This window comes from Dermacentor andersoni, chromosome 7 (genome assembly GCF_023375885.2).
Source record: "Dermacentor andersoni chromosome 7, qqDerAnde1_hic_scaffold, whole genome shotgun sequence".
In the NCBI taxonomy this organism is placed as follows: domain Eukaryota; kingdom Metazoa; phylum Arthropoda; class Arachnida; order Ixodida; family Ixodidae; genus Dermacentor; species Dermacentor andersoni.
Genome location: NC_092820.1, coordinates 41,409,559 through 41,430,559, shown reverse-complemented (window position 1 = coordinate 41,430,559; position 21,001 = coordinate 41,409,559). Strand labels below are relative to the sequence as shown.

Here is a 21,001-nt window from a genome sequence, read left to right as displayed (position 1 = left end):
CGTTTCGGTTTCAGTATCTAGTTTATTGGTTATTTAAAATTTTTGATCAATTTCTAAGCAAATTGTACCACCCTATCAGTGACAGGACTGTCAATGCCATTTGAAAATGACAATATCTTAATATGGCTAACAAAAATACCGGAGTTGCCTTTTAAAGACAAAGAGGAACAAGCAAGAAAGTGCTGCCAGTGTTTTTCCAGCAAGGTTCAGGCCACTATGAGTGAGAACCTTGAAAAAGCAATTATGGCCCCTGCCGAGCAGCTCCAAGTAGTAAAGCAAGCAGCTCTACTTTCTGTGCATGATGATGTCATCAGGTGCCACCCTTAAGAGGAAGCTTTAGCTCGGGTGCTCCTATCTAAATACATGTAAAAGGAGAATTCGTTTTTCTCGGCAACCAGTGCACCAAATTTGACGGGGTTTGCTGCATTTAAAAGAAAAGCTTAAAATCTAGTGACTGTTGGTCTCGAATTTTCGATTTAGGTCGTCAAATTTTTATAAAAATTTGGCGAAAATCGCAAATTTTCAGAAAACGAAACTATCAAGTTTACAACTCCGTAACTCAGCAAGAAAAAATGATATCGCAATTCTGTGAATTGTACCTGATAGCACATCTAAAGCGGACAAAACTGATATGTTACACATGAACATCAAAAAATGGAGTAATGTGTAATTACAACTTTTGCAGTACCTTCGTAAACAACGTAACAAATTCATGTAAGATGCAAACTGACACATCAAATTTGTCCGCTTTGAATGGTCTAGTGGATGCCGTTTACAGAATCGCGATATCTGTTCTTGATGCAGAGCTATTAGCTTGTAAACTTCGTGCTTCTATTTTTTTCAAACGTCTGAATTTTTGAAAATCCTTTTAACAAAATTAAAGCCCTAAATCAAAATTCCGCTTCCAACAGTCACTAGAATTTAACTTTCTCTCTCAAATGCAACAAATTTCATTAAAATCGGTCCAGGGGTTATCTCAGAAAAACGTTTTTGCGTTTTTACATGTATTTGAATAGGCCGCGTCGGAGTTGGGCCCGAGCTAAAGCTTCCTCTTAAGTATAATTTATTTGCTTGCTCCCATAGGGACTGCACCACCCAAGATTGTCTGATTGAACTTCTGCGGCCACAGTACCCTCAATGTAGCATCCTAATTTCATGTACAAACCTGCTACACTGCTATGCATGCAGGGCATCACTGAGAAGGAGAGTAACAAACAGCAACAAAATCCTAAAAACTCGCTAGAGGCTTTATTATGAAAGTATCGGCCAAAACCGACATTCACTGTCTGATCCGAACATGCAGCCATTATTGATGCAGAATTCTGTCAATAATTCAGGCTCAAGATGCTTTTGTTCAACAGCCTTAGAAAACATAGATAGAAGAAACAATGTCAAAAGATTTTGAACAAATATATCAATCATTGTCTGAAATATCCTTGCTATTTGTGAAGTCGTCATTATGTCCTCAAATTCCTCGTGAACCCAGCATTTATACATTATTCATTAGCCTTATGCACATGTTACAGAGCTATGTACGAAAAATGCACAGCCTCTCAGGCTTTCCAAGAAGTGTCTGTTTTCTCAGACTACTGTAGCTACTGGGGAGTCTTGACCCTCTTTTGAGGTCTTTGTTGTGCTGTTAACCACTGCAGCTCAGTGGTGGCATGCTGAGGTGCACTCATTGTGTAGCAACAAATCAGCTCTTGGGGATGCACGGATCCCTTTGTTCTGCAAGTGAATTCCTTGTAGTAGTCTTTGCTGCAGAAGCATTCATAATACATACAAAATATAGGAATTCAACCAGGACATAAGGAACCTTGATATACACCTTAATTCTTCACAAGTAGGATTGATACGTTTGCTGCAATAACGATTGATACAAAGGTAGCAGTAATGCGGGGGAAATGCTGGACAATTACTGTTGGAAAGAAACTTACGATTATGTGGCTGTCAAAAGTGCAGTCGACCTCTGTCCAAATTGTTTGGGGATAGAGAATTTGTGCATGACCTCACTTTTCACTATCTGAAGTGACAGTATGACAATGGTCAAAATACAGAGGAGCCAGGTCACATGCAAGGGTAAATTGGAGCAGCAGCATGTTGACAAGCCTTTCTGGGCACTTACAGAACAAAGACAGTCATTTTTCTGGTTAATCCGTTATTCAGGACTCCCGCTTATTCTGAATTTTAGGTGGTCTGTGCTATGTTTGAATAATGATAAGTGACTGTATTTGAACTTTGTTTATTGTCAAATTGGAATTATATTTTGACAGTGCCTCATATTTTGGTAAGGCATGTTGTGGCCAAATACATTAAGGCTCATTTTTGCACAATGGGAATCCCATAGATTGGGTGAGGAAAGGAGCTTCATACTCGGTAACACAAGAATTGCAGTACAGCTACAATTGACCTTTTCATCGAGTGAGGAGGGAAGGGCAGCAAGCCTTTCCTCCTCTCTGGCATGTGCGAGCTGGCACAGCCCTGGTTGAATTTGTTGCGATTGAACAATTTGGAGATGTCTTAGCTTTGTTCTCCATGATTTACGTGATGTCAGTTCATACAAGGTCATCAAACAACCACTGTGTACCCTTCAGGTGCAGCAGTCGCTGCAGTATGTGGAAATTTCTTCTGGCTGCACAAAAATGCAACACACATAATCAGCCATGTTGTGAACTATTTTGGCTGTATTGGTTTTCACTCAACAAAGAGAACTGGAGTCTGTAAATTGCCAGTGTAAATTGGAAAATCTTCTCACTGTCTGATTACTTGGCGTGGGAACTGAAACATAAGAATGCTCGAGTACAGCCAACCCAATGCAACCCTGAAACATCTAAGTGCCAATTGTTATAAAACATGCGTCAGCCACCGGCATCATCCTCACACATTTCAAGTCTAGTTGACCTGAAATTAGCCATATGTTTTGGTGTTTCCATTGTTTTGACGATCAAGTCTTGTGATTTAGAGTCTAGTAGACTTGAAATAACTAGGCTATGTCTACATTAGGTTCCTGTATGAGGCCAATGACGTTGCTCAAGACAGCAATCACTACGGTTGGTAAACCATCATGATACATATAAGCTTAGTGCTTCAGCATTGCCTTTTTGCCCTCTAAAACAGTAATATCTAAACGGCCTTAAAGGGTTTCCTTAAGGGGTTTCCTTAAAGGGCCCCTGAAACAGTTCGGACAAATTTTGTAGGCGCGTAGGGTACAGCTAAAGTTATTCATTCGCACCACAATTTGGGTGAAACGTCTCATATTAAGAGAGCTATAGACGATTACAAGCTACCCTCCTCCATAGCCATGCATTTTCTCCTCAACTCGTTCGCCGAGTTAATCGGCGCTAAGCTCCGCCTTCACTGGCTCTGCATCATGATGGCACATCGTGTCGTCGACTTCCGGTTATCGAAGCGAGCTTGCCAAGCCTCTCCAACCTCTCCACCAGATGCTTGACAGTCGACCCCAAGTGAGAGCTATCGGAGCAGCGTGCGTTGAGAGAATTCTATCGCAGCGCCGAACGTGTCTGGTATTCCGGTAACTACAGGTGGGCTGGGCGTTTCGACGGAATGGTGGAGGCATATATAAACTCAAGCTGATGAAGGCACTTTAGCGTAGACGTACATGAGCTGCCTGGTCGATCTCTACGGCCCAGCCGCCCTATGGCACAGAGCTTAACCAGCCAAACAAAGAGCTAATATTGCTCTAACCAAGTGTAAAACATCTTAAACATTTACAAAAACAATGTGTTAACGATTACGCTACTACGAAAAATGTACACCAGCATAAAAAAAAATATGTTTCGTTACTGCTACTGTGTGTGGTTGAGCTCTGTGCCACCAGGTAGCTTCATCGTGCAGACCATTCACATTTGCGCCTCTGCTCATTCCGTGAAACGGCATGGTCAAACAGCCAGGCCATGTCCCCTTGCGCTTGCGTTTACCCTAATACCGGACTTGCGAAATGCTATTACGTTAGTAATCTTCCGGTGTAAAGTGACGGCCGCAAACGCACAAATCCTAGCGTTGATCGGATAGCGGCAGCTCGATGTGCTGCAGCCAGTGCGCTCGTCTGCTGCCTTGCAGACGAGCGCACTGTGCTCCCGAAAATACTGAGACCAACTCTGACCACGGAGCTCTCGTTAAAATTGAGCACGTTGTAACACAAGCAGACGACGCTTGCTGTGTGCCGGAAGTGCTTAAGTGTTGTAAGAAATTGCTCTGGTGCATTCTCTTTCTGTTACTTTCTTTTTATAGAAACAAATTAACTAACATTCTCACTATTACGAACATCACTTGTTCACCATAAAGGTGGAAAAATTATCAATGATGCATCAGAATGGCAAGTTGGGCCAGTTGGTTGGGATTCATGGTAAGGTTTGTAACAGCACACCCAAGACAAGGACAACAGAACGCATAAACAGCGCCATGTCGTCGTTTTATTCCTTCTGTTGTCCTTGTCTTGGGTGCGCTGTTACAAACCTTACCATGAATTAACAATGACGTGCCCTGGGCAGCCAATCAGATAGCTTGCCCTACTGATGTCAATTGGGTGATTTACGTCATATGGGTAGGGGCAGCTGAAAATTCCGCCGAGCAGCGTGCTGCGATCAGCAGCAATGTACATTTTTAATACGTTGTGAAAAATCACACGCTTTACGCGGAACATTTAGATGCGTCAATTGATGATCAGAAGGACCAACTCTAACGACTCAGTACATTTGTACAAAATGGTCAAAATCGTTTCAGGGTCCCGTTAAGACAGCCGAGTGCATTGTAGAGAATGGGAACAAGACAAAAAGAAAAGTAAAAAAAAAAGTAGTTATCGTTTTCCCTCGCATAAAAAAAAATGGCTAATGCGACAGTAACAGCTTGCATGACCATGCCGTATGCTTGAACCATGCACTGTACAGAAAAAAATATATCTATAAGCTAGCATCTACCACTGCTTTGGATGCTTATTACTAACCAAAACTATTTCATTCGTTGGTGGAAACCTCGTACAATGCGTCTACAGATAACAATTTTACCACTTGTCAAAGTAAAGAGCACAATTTCTTCTGTAGAAAAATGGTAACCACACTGTTAGGATTGTCACGTTTCCTAACTACTCATTGCTGCTAAACCACAGCTTAAAACAATACTGAGAATGCTGCAGTAAAATCACATTAATTAAATGAATTTTCAGAAATACTCAACTGATCTCGGAGGCTGAATGTAGGCTCAAACACGCATGCACGCATTGTACTAGGTGCTCCCCATTGGCCTCAACACTGCACTAACTCTGGCCACGCTAACTTGACTACATCATGGAGAAATGTTTCCCACAAGTCACCTCTTACTAAATAGACCGCACAAGCACAAAAATAAACCACCATAAACTGTCGTTGAGTGTATACCTGGCATACCACACGAAGCACTCGCCCAAACCAGCATGCCGACTGTCCATAGACGGTGCCACTGCCTACGCAATATGGTGGCGCCCATGAAAAAATGGTCTATAGCCTTAAGAAGGAGATTTAGCTCCGGAGCTCTTACCTAAATACGTGCAAACAGAGAAATCATTTTTCTCAGCAACCACTGCACACATTTTGATGAAGTTTGCTGCATTTAAAAGAAAAATTTCACATCTATATACTTTAGACAGCAGTTTTTTCTCTTTAGGCAGTAATTTTTATCAAAAATTGCTGAAAATTGCAAAAAATATGCAATGAACAAACAGTGATAAACATTGATATCACAACTATGTAAGCTGCACCTATTAAGACATCTAAAGCAGACAACATTGATGTTCGTTTTGAAATGTACCACAAGTTTGTGATAGACTTTTGCAAAACCCCTGTTAACATATTAGTATAGCAGTTTCATGTAACCTAAGAATTCTGTACAAATCAAATTTGTCCGCTTAAGATGCTCTAGCACATGCAGTTTACAAAACTGCAATGCCTTGTTTTGGTGCAGAGTTACAGATTTGTAAACTAGTTTTCAATATCATTTTAGACATACCCGTTTTCGGGAATATTCATAACAATTCCAGGCACTAGGTCAAGATTCTGTTTCTAAAAGTCAACACAATTTATTCTTTTTCCTCAAATGCAACCAATTTCATTCAAATCAGTGCAGCAGTTGTCTTATAAGAGAACGTCTGCATTTTACGTGTATTTGAATAGATATCTCAGAGTTGCCCCGAGCAAATTTATATTTTCTCGATATGGTCAAATTATAATTCAAAGCGTACATTTCTGCACCTCATGTATATGTCATGCTTTGCAAATTTTCGTCAGCATTTTGCTATGAAAACTTGAATCACACTGAAGTCACATTTGCCGAGCACCATGGCGTTACAAGCGTCGCCAGGTATCGACGGGACATTCTCTGTCCAACCTGATGCAGCTGCTATCAATGCTGCACAAGACAGTGAACCATGCTCTTGACCTCGCCCATGGTAGGTGCGTACTTCATTAGCGTCCATTCTGCGACGATGCCAGCACTCCCTATCAAGCTTATAAATGACAGCCAACCCTTCCCCGCCTTCAGTGGGCACGGAGGAGCAGCTGTCATGCGGTTGCTGATCAATCCATTCTGCTTTCTTGTGCAGGTTAGTACTAGTCCTTCACATCATTCTAAGAAATCCGATAACCCATTTTTGCTGCTCTTTCCGTGCCCAAGTGTGATTTACACGTCTGTATCGGAGCGTTTCACAGTTGTCAAACTTTTGTTAGTATGAGATGTCGAACAAAACCCTGGTCCAGGCAAGAATTCTGCCACACTGACGCCCGAGCTTTTAAACGTTGTTAACGCGATCAACGCCCACGTTGACACTTGCCATAACAAGTTGGTAAAGCCACTTGAGGTGAAATCAAACCAAGCGGCACTTGACCTAAATATTTCTGTCCTCATTAACAGGCTCACGGCACTTGAAGAATGCATCAATTCGCTTGATCAGTCACAAAACTCTGAAATTGAGAAACTAGTTAGCAATCGTGCGCGCCGCGAATGCTCAGAACTTCGCAATCAGTTAAATGAATTTGAAGATCGCTCAAGAAAAGACAATATCTTATTTTCTGGCGTGAAAGACATTGCAACCGAAACATGGGCAGAATTGGAAGATAAAATTTTGTCTCTTGTATCTTCCTCATTAGTGATTCAAATTCCTGATGACTCAATTTCCAGAGCACACAGGCTGTGATACCATGTAGTTAAATAGTGCCAGCCTGTGATAGTTAAATTCTGCTCCTACAAAGTTAGAGACGCAATATTAAAAAATAAAGGCAAGCTAAGAGGATCAGGAATCTCCATGAGCGAGGACTTCTGCAAGGCAACAAGAAATTAATCATCAAAAGCTGATTGACTCGAGGAAGGCTAGCGGTAGTGAATTCACATTGCGGCATAACAAGCGATTTATAAAGAAACAGTGCTTCATGTACTGCCCTCAAACAGACAATGTTTGCAATGTAACTAAAACAACAAATAATGGTGGTGCCAAAAAATTTGCACTCGCCAAGAATAAAATTAAAGATTTTTATCTTTATTTTATTCTTGGCGAGTGAATGTTTTTTGGCACCAATATGTTTCCTCACCAGACGAGTTTTCGTCGAACACTCGACAACAAATAATGGTCAACCCACTGCCACCTCTTCTAATGCCTCTGCTAATGAAGACGGTGCTTCCACGTAGTATTACCGCACTGTAAGCCCTGCGCCAACTCCAGTCAACCAGCTTGCCTTCCTTTTCACGAACATAAGATTTGTGCTAAGCAAGTGTGATAAAACGTCAGTGATTGATGATGCTGATGCTGTTTTAGTTGTGCTGACTGAGACGTCCTTCGTTTTTTGTGCTGACTGAGACAGCTTTCCCAAACGGTTCATAACAAAGAAATTCTTCCCTGTCCCAATACGTAGATTTGTTTTTTAGCGCTGTGACTTCATGCCTCAGACTGGTGCGGTCGTTTTGATAGCAGTATCTACGAGTTCATCGTCACAGGCTGTCTCTGTTCAGTGCTCCTTAGAGCTTGCTTACACATGTGTGTGCCTTGCTCATAAGGATGTAACAATCTGCAGCTGCTGTTGACCACCAAATACGCCCAGGGGATTCTGTGACAAATTCCATGACATGTTGCACAGCATTGCCGTTTTGCATCCTAACTGTACTATTTATGTTTTTGGCGATTTTAACTTTGCTGATATTGTGCGGTCCAGTCCATACGAAGCAGTTTCATCTGGTTCGTCTGAAAGTGCCAAGTTCATTCATCTCTGTGCCAATTTTAATCTCACTCAACTAGTTAAAAATCCCACGTGCACTGCACCTAGAGCCTACTAACCATAATCATACTAACCACGTCACCTGGCACTATTTCTTAACTCACTCATTTGTCTGGACTAAGCGATCACTGCATTCTTCACTTGGTATGTAATGTATGCATCCTGCGACAGGCCAACCCCAAAAAAGTCATTCGGGACTACGCAAGAGGAGATTTTGCCTCAATTAGTGTGGAACTAGATGCATTCGCTAATGTTTACTTAAATAATTTCACGCATCGCTGTGTCCATAACTGGGCAGCATTCAAAAACTTGGTTCTATCACTTATAGAAAAATAAGTGCTTTTGGACAATGTCCACACAACCTTTCATTCCTCGTGGCTTACGCCGTCTCTAAACAGACTTCGGAACACAAAAAGCGTCTGTATCGACAAGCCCTCGCCCATCAAGACTGGTCACTGATCAGCTTATTATTCAGCTTTCTCAGAGTATAAATGGGCAATGCACTGTGCGGAGAACACATTCCTTTCTGATATCCTGCCTTCACTACTAGGAAACAACCAGCGTAAATTTTGGAACATTCTTAACGGTCCCAGGAAACAGTCTATTGAACTGTTTAACAAATCCAGTGTTGTCATGTCCAGCAGTCAGTGTTGCGCTGCATTGCAGAAAATTTTTACTGGTTCTTTTTTGAGCAATGTTTCCCATGCTCTGCCTAAAATCCCTAATCCTGGATTTTCTCAGATGGATCCGGTGTTTGTTGACTGTAATGGCGTATCTCGACTCGTTGAGAAGCTGAAAGTATTCTCTCCAGGTGTTGATGGTATTTCTGCTCAGTTTTTGAAAAGCACTAACACCTACTTATCCCTTATCTTGTCAGATCTTTCTTCACAGTCATTACACTGCTCAGAGCTGCCCAGCGACTGGAAGGTGAGGAAGGTGGTGCCTGTTCCAAAACAAGGTATTTCAAGCAACCCTGACAGCCACAGCCCTATTACCTATTAGTATTCCATGTAAGCTGATGGAGCACATAATTTACTGCATTCTTATCTAATTTCTTGAGGACAATAACTTCTTTGCCATGTCTCAGCCTAGCTTCAGGAAGTACTTCTCATGTGAAACACAACTTCTGCTCTTTAATAATGGTTTGTTTTCTGCCACTGACTGCAGTTATTTTACTGATTGCATTTATCTTGACTTCTGCAAAGCTTTCGACACAGTCTTGCACCACCTTCTCCTATTAAAGCTAATACAACTTAACATCAACTCAAATGTGCTCAAATGGATCGAAAGTTTTTTAGCCTCTCGAACCCAATTTGTCTCTGCTAATGACTGTAATTCACCCATTTGTTCTGTCACGTCTGGAGTACCACAGGGCTCGGTCCTGGGACCATTGCCATTTGTTATTTTTATTAATGATTTGTCTAATGAAGTCTCCTCACCCATAAGATTATATGCTGGTGACCATGTTATTTACCACTAAGTTGCCAATCCCGATGATAACGTCTTCCTTCAAACCGATCATAACAATGTCTTGCATTGGTGTTCTAAGTGGCTGATGATGCTCAATATTCTAAAAAAATTATGTGGTTTTACGTGCCAAAACCACTTTCTGATTATGAGGCACGCCGTAGTGGGGGACTCCGGAAATTTTGACCACCTGGGGTTCTTTAACGTGCACCTATATCTTTCATAAGCACAAGTCTATAAGAATTTCACGCTCAGGTGGCCTCTCAGATCTTTACTCATATGTGCTTAACAATGTACCCCTAGATTTAGCTAACTCGCATAAATACCTTGGTATCCATATTATGAATAGCGTCTCATGGAAAATTCACATTGACTACGTAATTATTCATGCTAATTGTAGCCTTGGTTTTATTTGTCGTAATTTCTCTTCTACTCTGAGCTCTCTAAAACTAACTCTCTATAAAACTCTCGACAGGTCAAAACTCGAATACGCCTAATGTATTTGGGATCCTTGTTCTACCTTATCTTCCTCCCCTGAATAAACGAAAAATTGATGTGGCCGTTTTATTGTGCACAACTACGATTGCAATGCAAGCGTGTCAGCAATCAAGCATTCTCTCAAACTACTTGACTTAGCAAGTAGACAGAAAGGTGCTCAACTGAAATCTTTTATCATATCCCAGAGCTAAAATGTGAACTCGTCACTGCCCCTTCATACATTTTCTCCCGCATTGATGACAATCTGAAAGTCCATGTGCCTAGCTGCCGCACACGCCAGTGTGCAAATCCCTTCATATCAAAGACTGCCTCCGAGTAGAACCCGGTCCCCACCTCCATCGTCAGCAACCCCGACGAGTCTTCATTCAAGACCGCCATTTCTGCATAGTCATTCATGTGCTAACTCCTCTCTGTAACGCCCTAGTGGCTCTGAGAGTATTCAAATAAATAAATAATAAATAAATAATAAATAAATAAATAAATAAATAAAAAGGACCATTGCACAGTTTTGGGGATATACACTTTGCTCAGTATGTAGACAGACGCAAACACAGACACACGCAGACCTTGAACAGCTGTCGCAAAGGCACAGGTCGAAAGTCAGTCTGGTAGAGGTCAGCACTGAGCCACTTTGCCAGGGCAGACAGGTTGGCAAGGGTGGCACTCATGGCCACCACTTGAATGCCCCGTGGTCCCACCAGGCCTCTGTGAAACACAAATTACGACAGTGAGGCTGGTGGGCATGTACTGCTATTCATTTACCAGTGTTATGCACTACACTTCATTTGACATTTATAGAATCTGTTCAGCTGATTAGATGGAAGTTCCACTTACAAGTAACCAAACCATCAAATCTCGCAACAGGGTTTCTGCCAAATTGATATTTCCAAATTCCTTGAGTTTTACAGGTTTTCCCTGAGTGCCTTTGCAAAATTTCCTGAGTGACACAGAGGTTTGTTTAATCTCCAGACGGGCTGGCACCATGCCGCCAAATGCTGTTGCTCTCTGGTAAGCATGTTAAAAAATGTAAAAGAAAACTACTTAATCCAGTTTGAATAGCAAGGAATAGTGTCTATATTATTCGAAAAGAAAACGGAAAAGAGGGGTTAGTAAAATGCACAGCTTCTAAAAAATATCTTCTAAAAAAATTGTAATACCCCTACAAATCGATCGAACATTTTCAAATACGAATGTAAAGGAGATGCATACGGAAACAAATATATTCCAATACGAGCTCTTTCTATAAACTGATAGCATGCTCATTGGTATGAGGCCCGAACTTTGTCACAAGTGAGATTCTCTCTCAGCAGCTGGAAAGTCAAACTCGCCTGTCCTGGCATGCTCTCAGCCCGCACACAACGCACCAGTGCTGCGTTTCACAGCTTTAAAGAGTTTATTTTGGTTTGGGTGAGGGACACCTGCATCTCGGCGTCAGCCACTACTTTGTTTTTTGAGCTCAACCCCTTTAAAAGAAGCAGCAGCGCACTTCTTTTCCCGTTCATTCCTCAAAGCACAAGTCCTTTCTGTTCTCGTCCTCCTTCCGCCGCACGTTCGCCCCACGGACTATTTGAAGCATCATCTTGGTCAGTTGTACAGTCATCCTCCTATTTTTCGGATTTCCTAGGGTCCGCAAAGGAGTCCGAAAAAATGAATGCAAGTGTTTTAGCGCCCTTAGAGACTCAAATCGCCACAGGCACATCCAAAAAAAAAGCTATGAAGGCCTCCCAGTACACTTATTAGGCATATCGGTGCTCGTACAGTCACAAGTGACGGCGGGTGCACACATGTATAATTACAGGGTGTCTACCAAGTTGACATTTTCAAATTCCCTGAGTTTTCCAGGTTTTCCCTGAGCACCTTTGCGAAATTCCCTGAATGAGCCAGAACTTTGTTTTGTGTCAAGACAGGCTGACACCACGTTGCCCGATGCTGTCACTCTCTAGTAATCATGCTGAAACAAAAAAATGACTTAATCCAGTTTGAATAGTAAGGAGTAATATCTATTTTATTTAAAAAGAAAACAGAAGGAAGGTGTTAGTAAAATGCACAGCAAAAGAAATGGTAAAGCCCATTCCAAATTGAGTCGAACATTTTCAAATACGAATGAAAAGGAAATGCATGCATAAGTAAATATTTTTTTAATATCAGCTATTTCTATCAACTGATAGCAAGCTCATCTGTATGAGGTCCTGAACTTTGTCACAACTAAGGTTCTCTCAGCAGCTGGGAAGTCAACCTCAACTGTCCTGACATACTCTCAGCCCGTACACAACATCTCAGTGTTGGGTTTCACTGCTTAAACAATTTCTTTTGGTTTGGATGAGGGACACCTGTGTCTCAGCGTCAGCCAACACTTAGTTTTTTTTAGCTCAAGCTCCTTCAAAAAGGTGGCGGCGCCCTTCCTTTCCCGTTAATTCCTCAGTGCGTCGGTCCTTTCTGTTGTCATCCTCCTTCTAACACGCTTTCACCACATGGATCATCTGAAGCATCCTCTTGGTCAGTTGTACAGTCAACATTTGATTTTTCGGACTTCCGAGGGGCCGCCAAAAAAATTGAAAAAAACGGGCAGTCTGAAAAACATTAATGCATGTCTTTAACTGCCTTTAAGGGATAAAATTACCACAGGCACGTCTGAAAAAGCTCTGAAGACCTGCCAGTACGCTTATTAGGCATATCAGGGCTTGTACTGTGACAGGATACGGGGTGCACGCATGTGTAATTAAGGAATACATACTGTGTCCCGTGACAATTGCCCCCTTCCCACGCTTGTTATGCTTCTCCGCCTAACACAAGTGTAGTGAGGCGAAGCTAACTTTCGGAGACTGGCATTACGCAACGCGCTGTGCTCTGCGAGCTTCAAAGCCAATCGCGAGGATTACAAAGGCGGAGTCGGTGCCATTGGTGATAGCGGCGAATTCTTTCAATGAAAAACACGGCACCGCACGGCAAGAAGCTTAATAGCGAACATAGAAGCAGCTAGGCCTAACGTTGCCGCGGTGGTGGTTACGGCTGCCAGCGGATCTGCCTGCGAGAGTGCCGGTTCGAGGCGGCGAGATAATCAAAATAGCGGCGGTGGCGGCTTTGATTAATGCCATTTCAGACCTGCAGTCAGGGCAATATACATTGACTATATGGAGTACGTGGTGGTGCCGCAAAACCGTGCAAATTATCGGGCATGTCCGAAAAATCGGGCGTCTAGAAAATCGGGCGTCTAGAAAATCGGTCGTTAACTACTCTGGCAATACATCGTGCCGATGACACGGAGTCAATGACGATTCGTTGCCATTCCTCTGTTACTGGAGCCAGCATTAACACGACTTTCGTTCCCTTTCAATAAAGTTACAGCTAATTTTCCCTGATAGAAGCACAAATTCCCCGAGTTTTCCCCGAGTTTTTCCAGACTGTTCAAATTCCCTGAGAACTCCCGGTTTTCCCGGTTTTCCCGGTTGGTAGACACCCTGTAATTAAGTAATACATACTGTGTCCATGACAACTGCCTTTTCCTACGCTTAAGCTTCACCGCAATACTTCGCGTATGCTTCACCGTGTAACATTGCTGCATTGCGGTGAAGCTAACTTCCGGGAACTGGTATCATTCAAGGCGTCGTGCTTTCCGAGTTTCGAAGCCAATCGCGAGGATTACAAAGGCGGAATCGGTGCCATTGTTGATATCGGCGAATTCTTTCAATGAAAAACCCGGCACCGAATGGCAAGAAGCTTAATAGCGAACGTCGAAGCAGCTAGGCCTAGAGTTGCTCCCGTGATGGCTATGGCTGCCAGCGGGTTTTTACATGGGAGAGCACCGGTTCAAGTCCGCAAGATAAACAAAATGGCGGTGGTGGTGGCTTTTATTATTGCCTTTTCGGGCATTCGACTAAGGCAAAATGTCTGAAAAATCAGATGACGAAGGGTTCTTGTGTCCGAAATTTCAGACTTTCTTATACATTGACTCTGTGGGGTACGTGGTGGTGCCACAAAGCCGTTCGAATTATCGGGCATGTCCGGAAAATCGATCGTTGACTGTACACTGGCAACTTCTCCAGCCCACGACATTGTGTCAAAGACGATCCGTTACGATTCCTCTCTGTTACTCGAGCAAGCATTAGTGCAACTTTCATTCCATTTCAATAAAATTACAGCTAATTTTTCCTGACAGAAGCACAAATTCCATGAGTTTTCCCTGAGTATTTCCAGAGTATTCAAAATCCCTGAGAATTTCCGGTCTTCCCGGTTGGTAGACATGCTGTGCAAGATCAAAAAGCATACATATAGTCACGTTAGTATGTATGGCAGTAATAACTATTAACTTTAATCTAAAGGTATCACAGTTTCAGCCCGACACCTTCACTGAGAGCATGTCTTCGTCGCTGTTGACACCCAGCTCACTTCGACATCCTCAGCTTCCACAGAAGTGGCAAACCCACAACACAGCCACCTGTTATGCACATAGCAATATTTACCAAATTAAAAATAAAACGAGAAAAAGTGAGAAGGCAACAGCATGGCATTATATACAGTGGAACCCCATTGATATGCTCTTTGGTGTTGCATTTGCCCGGCTGCTACGTCATGTTTTCGTGTTCACGATCTAAATCCTATTGACTCCTATGTATTATGTTCCCACTTGACACAGCCCCATTCTATAATGTTCCCAAATCTTAAGTTGCATTTGAAAGTGGCCACCATGTAAATATAATGGTGCAGGGAGAAAGTGACTCTTGCATGTTGCAAGAAGCAACAAATTCATTTCAACAAGCGACCAATTCGGTACAACAAGCTGTCAATGCATTGCAACAAGCTACTGAAGTTTACAATAAACGAGCAAAGTTGCATAAGCCAAGCACTGCAGAAGCATTGGGAAAGCATGCACAGCTACAGTTGGAGAAGCATCTGAAAAAGTGAGCATTGATTAAAACCTACCAGGAACCATGCACACAAGGCCAATTCTACGAAATACAGGGCTACATTTACTTCGAGGCCTGCAAGGGTCTTATTTGCATTGCACAATTGACGGTTCTCTTTAGTCAGCTTCGGCACAGTAGAACCGTGTTATCATGTGAAGTGTACACAAAATATTGTGGTAGGGGCAACTGTCGCGGAACGCCATACGTGTCCCATAATTACAGACACATGCATCTGCCATTCCTGGTCACAGTACAAGCACCGAGACATCTAATAACTACACTGGCAGCCACTCAGTGTGTTTCTGATGTGCTGTAGCGATTTGCACCCTTCCTCACGGTTACGTTTTTCCGGGTACATTTTTTTTCTATGATCCCTTTAAAAACATGTCAACGGGGTTCTAATGTATGCTACACTGGAAAAAAAAAATATATTTTAGATATACACTTGAACCTCACTATAACAAAATCGGATATAACTAAGTGAATGAAATTCTTGAAATCTCCACGAGAACCAAGTTATTTTTTAAACCATGTTTCAAGAAAGTAAGATTGCCTTACCACTGCATATAAAAAACTAGATTCATCAAAGAAACAAAAAAAGTCACAGCCCAACAGGCAAAGCACTGATTGTAATAGCAAATTATTAGACAGCTATAAGAAGTAAGGATAGTCATTTTATCAGCTGCATAAACTGCTGTAAAGATGCACTTACTAACTAAATTAACAATCACGTTGTCACACGCGCAAAGGCAAACATGAACACAATGACTGTAGACTCACTGGCAGAATGCTGGTGTGATGAAGAGCAGCAGCAGCAGTGAGCGAATTCCCCTTTGTGCTGCTTCTCGCTTTAATGCAAACTAAACAGTGAGAACACAGTGTAACAAAGCCATCAGCTATCTCAGTCTGCTAGCATTCGAACCCAGTGCAGATTGCCTTCAAGGTAGGTCAAATTGATTGCGCTCGGCCACTGCCACTGGAGTAGAAGAGGAGGTGCACACTAACCTGCCCCCTTCCCAGCATGCGCACATCTTCCCGCTCCGCCCCTCGCCCACATGAGAAGACAGTGCTCACCCTCCCCACCTTTCTCCCTTGCAAGCACGCGAAGACACTGCCCCGTCAAGCCACCATCATTCTTGGCTCACCCTCGCAAGCTTTCACTCGTACCTACAGCATACAGCGGGTGGTGGCGATGTTATCGCACTTAGGCGTTATACAGAACATCAGAGCAACGCCGATGGCGATGGTGGAAATTCACCTGCAATGTCCATATAACTGCTATCACAATAAATATACCCAAGGGCGATTACAAGTTACCCTCCTCCCTAGCTATGCTTTTTTCCCCCTCACCTTGTTCCCCGAGCGATCCAGGCTAAGCTCCGCCTTCAATGGCGTAATAATGTGGCGTCGTGTTGTCTACTTCCAGTCGTCTTGGAGCCAGTGCACAAAGCCTCTCTAACCTCTCCGTTGGATGCCTGGCCGTCGATTCCCCACAAGAGCTATCCAAACAGCTTAAGTTGCAAGCGTTCTGTCGCAGCGCCAAGTGTGTCCAGTATTCCAGTAACCACAGGTGAGCTGGGCACTTTGACGGATGGGCGTAGAAAGAAATTAAATCCCCCCCCCCCATATTATTACTGCTATGATGAAGGGGGCTTTAGCGTAAACGTGAGTGGTCTGGACAATGCAGCCACCTGGTGACGCAGAGCTTAACCAGCCAAACACAGAGCTACTGCTGTAACCAAATGTAAAACATCTTAACTATTTAAAAAGACATGGACACTTGGTTACTGCTATACAGTTGAAACCAGGTATATCAAACCCTGATATAACAAATTATTGTGTATAACAAACAGCTGCAAAATCTGCCTGAAGAATTTTGTATCAAAAATGTAATCTTATATATCGAATTATTGATATATCGAACCATTTCGCAATACCCTTCGAGCTCGATATATCCGGGTTCGACTACGTTAACCCTGTGTCTGGTTAAGCTCTGCGCCACCAGGTGGCTGCACCCTGCAGCTTACTCACATTTGCCCCTGCGCCCAGTCTGCCTGCATTTACCAGAATACTAGGCATGCCAGAAGTCTCTATAGTGGTAGTACTCCTCCGGCATGAAGTTACAGCCGCAAACACATAGACCCTAGTGCCGATCGATTACCAACAGCCCAATGCACTGCAGCCCCTCTGCTTGCCTGTTGCCTTGCATAGGTACACAATGTCACAGCTTGACATGCTGCCAATAGCTAGGTTTGCAGCCCATAATGCAACAACGGCAGCTCATGGTCCTCGCAAAAAAATAAAAAAACCTCGAGACCAACACCGACCGTGCAGCTCGCGTCAACACTGAGAACGTTGTAATGCAAGCAGAAGACACTTGCCTTGTGCCAGAAGTGCTCGAGCGTAGTGATAAATTGTCGTGTATTCTCTTTCTATTACTCTGTTTTATAGAAACAAATTAACAAACATGTCAACTACTATGAACAACATTTGTTCACCATAAAGTTGGCAAAATGATCAATGATGCAAGCTGGGTAGCTAATCGGATAGCTTGCGCAACTGGTGTCATGCGCTAGCTACGTAGACTACGGGCTAGGAGGTATAGTCCAGGGTCAGCAGTACAGGGGGATGTGCTAGGGTTTTACTTTTCCCTTTCTTAAGAAAGTAATCCAGTACTAGCTTTTACGACAAGGGCACTGAAAGACATGACAGAATGGGGGCCCCTTCCTTTCATGTCTTTCTAGGTCCTCGTCTAAAAAAGTAGCGCTGGATTACTTTCCTAAGGAAAAAAAAGTTGACAGTCACTTTACCATACGCTTAACTCTACCTTATTTAACCTAGCCCTAATTCACACCAATGGTTGTGGATTGGAGAGCCTTAATGAACTCTATCTTAAATGACTGCACCTTAATTAACTTCACATTAACTAACACCAAACGTTGAGGGTTCGACTCTTGACCTTCACGATGTCAATTGGAATCCAACTTCGAGATATTGCCAGTTTGCCTATATCCCCAAGTGGGTTCAACACCCACCAAAGGTCATGGGTTCGAGTGCCTTAATTAACTATATCTTAATTAACTGTGCCTTAATATGCTTCACCTTAACACCAAAGGTAGTGGGCCCGACTCTCAACATACACAATGTCAGTTGGAATCCAACTTGGAAATATGGCCAGTTCATATCTCTAAGTGGGTTATGCCTTAATAGACTATCTTAATTAACTGTATCTTAATTAATGTTGCCTTCATTAACATCAAAGGTTGTGGGTTATATTACCTTAATAATCTTAATTAAATGTGCCTTAACACCAAAGATAGTGAGTTTGACTCTCAGCCTGCACTATGTCAATTGGAATCCAATCTGGAGGTAAGGCCGGTTCGCCCATATCTCCAAGGCAGTTCAACTCCCAACAAAGGTCCTGAGGTAGAAGTACCTTAAATAACAATATTTTAATTAACTGCCCTTCATTAACTTTGACTTAATTAACAACAAAAGTTGTGGGTTTGAGTGCCCTAATTAACTCTACCTTAATGAACTGTGCCTAAATTCACTTCACCATAATTAACAAAAAAAAGTCATGGGTTCTACTCCCACCAAAGGTTGAGGGTTCAACCCCCAATTTCGGTGCCATTATGTCAAGTGGTCCAATTTTCAATCCATGAGCCATCTAAGGTTTTCGTCTTATAATACATCAACAACTAGCCCTGCAGCATGTTTTGTTAAGCATACTAGGGTCTTTTTGATTTGTAACCTGTTCGAAGAGTAAGTCAATGGCATGGTTTCATGGTATGGCACTGTGGCCAGGAATCCACTTGACGGTGATTTTGCAGTGGTGTTATCAGTTGAGCAGGTGAATATTCAGGGCTATATGCAGTGTGGAAACGTCTCAAATTCACTTTACAACACAAGGTCAAGGCACCGTACAAGACTGAGGAATTGAACATGTTCATATCCTTATATAGAGATATTGAGCAAATGTTTACCTATGTTGGGCTTCAAAGCCCTAGGTCATTTGCAGGTGTGGGCTTGTGAATCAAAATGCATACAAGTGATTGTGTTCATTTATTCGGTGCTACGCTCGAAAGTTGAATGATAAGCATTTTGCAGGTCAGTTACACACAGTACACCGATGAGCAAACTGACATGCCAAAGTCAAGAGCAGGAAGCAACTTCCTCTTGTACTCATTTATCGACGTCGTTAGGTGAAAACACTTGCATCATCTCTTAACACTTTCCGGTCTGCATCTGTACTCATTGATAGCCCGTTATTGATGGTTTCAACTAAAAATTTTGCCGCACTCGGGCCCTTTCGAACAGCTAGTCATCCAGAGCATAAAAGAGGAACTATTTTTCTAGTTTCACTTGTTTGTTTTTTCACTGCGGGTGCATTTATAAGTGCCTTTTAGTCTGGCATGATAAGCGTCACTCCCAACATGGCATCGACGTTGCGCGCAGATGCCCTTAGAAAATGGCAAATTTCAATGGTTTTCAATGAATCTGCGTCAGAACTTTTTGATGGTGCTAGCAGCACAGACTCAGAAAATGATTTTGATTCATCAGACTTCAGCACGGACGGCAAAAGTTCATCAAGTAGCCCTGGAACGTCAACAGGTATCTGCAGACCGGTTTCATTTTCTACTGCAAACCATTTCGTTGCTGCCACACTCAGTTCTAAAGATATCCAGTGTGTTCTAAAGGCACATAGTTCTTATCTGCAGGGTGTCAACGCCGTTTGAGCAGGACCACTTGCCAGTGACAGCGCAAGGAGTAGTTTTGTGCAAGAAGGCGGGCGGGAGTGGACCTCAGCATTATGCAATTATTGCACTCCGCAGTACTGCGCGCCGGTTCGTAAGAGCCGCCGCTTGAGCACGATAGCCACTAGGGCTAACATTTTCCTTTGTACATAAAGAACGTCTGCAGATACAAAAGCTTGCAGGAATGTTGTATAGGTTTTTTTCATCAAAATGTATATTTTGGAATTTTTAATGTTCTCTTGGTGCAAAGCAGAACCCATGCCTTTACAGTGTTTTCCCGTTTTTGCAACAAATTTTTTTTATTAAATATTTTTTTCAAGGAATTGTTAATAAATGTTCACTTGAAAATAATACCATTAGAAAGCACATTCTTCTAAAAACTGATACCACACATTCTAATATCAAGCATTTGCTGTAGCAGTAAAAATTTTTACTAGACTACCTAAATACTGCCTATTTTCCTGCAGACAAGAAAATGTTAACCTATATACTTGAGGACAACTAACTCTGTGGTAATGGAGCAAGAGTTACAGAGGCAAAGTACGCACAAGAGAGCTCCTGAATAGAGTCCCACATACCCAACCCCGTTTGTTTAAGCTCAGGATTTGAAAACAAACATTTTATTTACAGCAGCAAAATAAGACAAGATACGTCACTGAATGTTAAATTTGACTGATCTTTCTGCCTTTCTTTTCGTTTGGGCAAATACGTCGCATGTGGAAGCTACGCTGATTCAATATCTTTTCCCCAAAACCATAAGGAACTGTAAAACACTGCCGAAGTGCTTGGCACAGTAACACATGTGAAGAAGCTCCTCCCCCCAGCTTCCGCTTCATTGCCACAGAAAGCTGCTTGTGAGTGTAACCTAACTGGCTCCCGACATGCATGTGTGTCATGAAGGTAAGCCAAACACAGTGATGCTACTGGCCCATGCCAGTTCAGAGCAGCTTTTGGAGCAAGCAAAAATCCATTTTGTAGCAGTAAAATGGACTTTTGGAGGAGGCTTATGAAAGCGACTGCAAACTATATCACAGTTGAACCCACTTATAACAATATTCAAGTGCTACGAAAATTCCATTGTTATAACCGGTAGTTATAACCAGGTTGCATGAAAAAATCA

The 21,001-nt window shown here is 42.5% G+C and overlaps 1 protein-coding gene across 1 annotated transcript in view; it reads right to left on the bottom strand.

Moving 5' to 3' along the window:
- The window catches only part of PolQ (DNA polymerase theta), a 292,782-nt gene that overhangs the window by 222,731 nt on the left and 49,050 nt on the right, over positions 1 to 21,001 (bottom strand). Inside the window, exon 7 of the mRNA XM_050182268.3 lies at positions 10,787 to 10,925. Coding sequence (XP_050038225.1) covers positions 10,787 to 10,925 — 139 coding nt within the window. The remainder of the gene's footprint in view (positions 1 to 10,786; positions 10,926 to 21,001) is intronic.